We start from the raw sequence: 2,500 nt of genomic DNA on the forward strand, positions 1-2,500 counted from the left end.
GTCTAAAGAAAATGCTACTATGTAACTCTGATGCTTCTTCTATCATCATCACCAAGAAGGTCTTGCATTCTTGTCATGTTACTTAAAAAGTCTGTCTTACTGTCTAGAGGAATCTTATCTGCTGTTTCCTTTAATGAGGATTCTTTATTCCAGATCAGTGTATCACTTTGTGGTCCCTTCTTATCAGTGTTGATCTCTAAGTCTTTGCTAAGACTCCTCAAACACTTGCTCTCACTACCACTGTTAATTTGCTGTTTCTCAGCTTTCAGTTTTTCTACAAAAGATAAGAACTTGGACTTAGATCCCCCTCTAGCTCTGGTCTCATTTACCCCTTTTGCTTCTGAGTGAACTTGCTTCATCTTCTGCATCTGTTCAATTAGACTGCAGAGGTTTGTCTTTGTGTGGTGTCGAAGCTCCACTATGGCAGCTCCCCGGCTGGTTTCTGTAATATCAGCTTTCATCTGCCTGGTTGCATGGGTGCCTCTGGATGTCTCCTGCAGCTCCAGTCCTGAGAATTTTGCTAGAATCTTTGATCCTTGAGGAATTGCTGCACTTCTGACTGGACTCTGAGTCAGCAGAGACATCCTTGCCATAAGATCTTTTGGGACTTCCTGGGCATTGTCCTCTTTTTTGTCTAGAGATAAGGATGCTAGCAGCTGCCTGGAAACATCAGTATTCTTCCCTACAGCTGCTGGTTTCTGGATGGGTGTTTTGAAAGGATCTCTTGTTGGTGTCCCAACTGGTGTACAGTTATTGGTGGCTGGTTGTCCATAAGGTGTAAAATCAATCAATTTTATGACTTGTGAATTTGCTGGTTGTGTTACCTCATTGTCTTTTGAAATATCTGGGATCTCTGTGTAAGAAGTAGATAACCTGGGGGTAATGGAGCGGAAGGGTGTGCCATACTTCTTTGCAGATCCTGGTCTGCTTTGAGGAAGTCTGCACTCGCTTTTCTTCCTTGGAGTTATGCTCATCCTCTCGATCGCATCCAACAGCGTTTCTGAGCCAGACCCTTCAGCACAACCTGAAGAGATCCATTGTCAATTTCATTTCTAAAAGGACTTAAGACATGTCTAACTACTTGCTTTCTGTAAATTAAAAACTTGGATATACTTTGCAAACAGATACAGACCTACAATAGCATATGATATATATCAATAGCATTGAATGAGTTGAATTGCAATAGTCAACATCATTCACCATCATTATGTTGAATGTTTCATCAAACCTACTCTTTTATATTAACAAGCTACCTAGATTTGGCATTATTCAATAAATAAAATCATTACTACCTATTCTAACTACTTCTGCAATATATACTTTAATGTCTTTAATTTATATATTACCTCGCTTTTCTTACTTTTTCATATTTTTATATGGTATGCACAGTTTAGTTTAAGTTCTTCTCCTTAATCATACAAAGAAGAAAGTGGTAAAATCCTTAAAGCATCTACACCAATTTGGGTTTCACTTGACCGGATTCACTCCAAACAGAAACTGCCCACCTTTTATGCTTTTGAGAGAAGTAACTATCATTATCTGTCTAATCTTACCCACCAACACTGGGTACATGCACTGTCCACTTGACTTATCTTTTATCAATTTTATTTACACAAATGGCTTCACAAGGTCTTGGCAACCTAGGAGTCAATCACTAGGCCTACCTGATCTGACTTGTTTATCCTATTCCTTGAGTTTTCAAATTTCTTTTATATCTTTTACACTATTATTATAGTGTAATTATTATACCATTGGTATAATCATTATCAACATTATCATTGTAGTAATTTGTTAACAATATTAATAGTACTAAAAATAAAATTCTGAAAATTCAAGGACCAGCATAAATAGCAGAGATCGAGCAATCTTTCAAATTCATTCCTGGAGATCAAGTGCTTCAGAAGGATCTATAAGTAAACAAACTAAATAAACTAAAATCACAGCGGACAGTGTATAAATACATGCCCTCCTAGTATCAATAGTTTAGAAATGCAACACACTCTCAACACCTACCAGAATCCAGTGCCAAGCCTTCCTTGGAATTTGTACTACTAAGAGACTCAGCCATCAGTTCTGCAGCACCACTGTCATTGTCATCAGTAGCCACAACCTCTGCCAGCTGAGAATAGGACATTTATGTATTTTGACCCAACTCTCATCATATATATAGATGATTAATTGTGATTAATAAGGCACAGAAAAAAAAGAGAGAAATAAAGAGAGGGAGAGGGAGGAAAAGAGGGAGGGAGAAAAAAGAGGGAGAGGGAGAGGGAGAAAAAAGAGGGAGGGAGAAAAGAGGGAGAGGGGAAAAAAAAGAGGGAGAGAGAAAAGAGGGAGAGGGAGAAAAAAGAGGGAGGGAGAAAAAAGAGGGAGAGGGAGAAAAAGAGGGAGGGAGAAAAAGAAAGGGAGAGGGAGAAAAAAGAGGGAGAGGGAGAAAAAAGAGGGAGGGAGAAAAAAAGAGAAGAGGAGGGGAAAGAGAGAGGAAAAGAGAGAGAGAGCA

At 38.8% G+C, this 2,500-nt stretch overlaps 1 protein-coding gene across 1 annotated transcript; it reads right to left on the minus strand.

Moving 5' to 3' along the window:
- Positions 1-41: 41 nt before the first annotated feature.
- Positions 42-2,134, minus strand: LOC119575644 (the record flags this gene model as incomplete). Its single annotated transcript, XM_037923275.1, is given in 2 exon segments — positions 42-1,024; positions 2,014-2,134. Coding segments are annotated over 2 exon segments (1,104 nt in total), but the record flags the coding sequence as incomplete, so codon positions are not given.
- Between the last annotated feature and the right edge of the window lie 366 nt (positions 2,135-2,500).

Source organism: Penaeus monodon, chromosome 7 (genome assembly GCF_015228065.2).
Source record: "Penaeus monodon isolate SGIC_2016 chromosome 7, NSTDA_Pmon_1, whole genome shotgun sequence".
NCBI classification, from domain to species: domain Eukaryota; kingdom Metazoa; phylum Arthropoda; class Malacostraca; order Decapoda; family Penaeidae; genus Penaeus; species Penaeus monodon.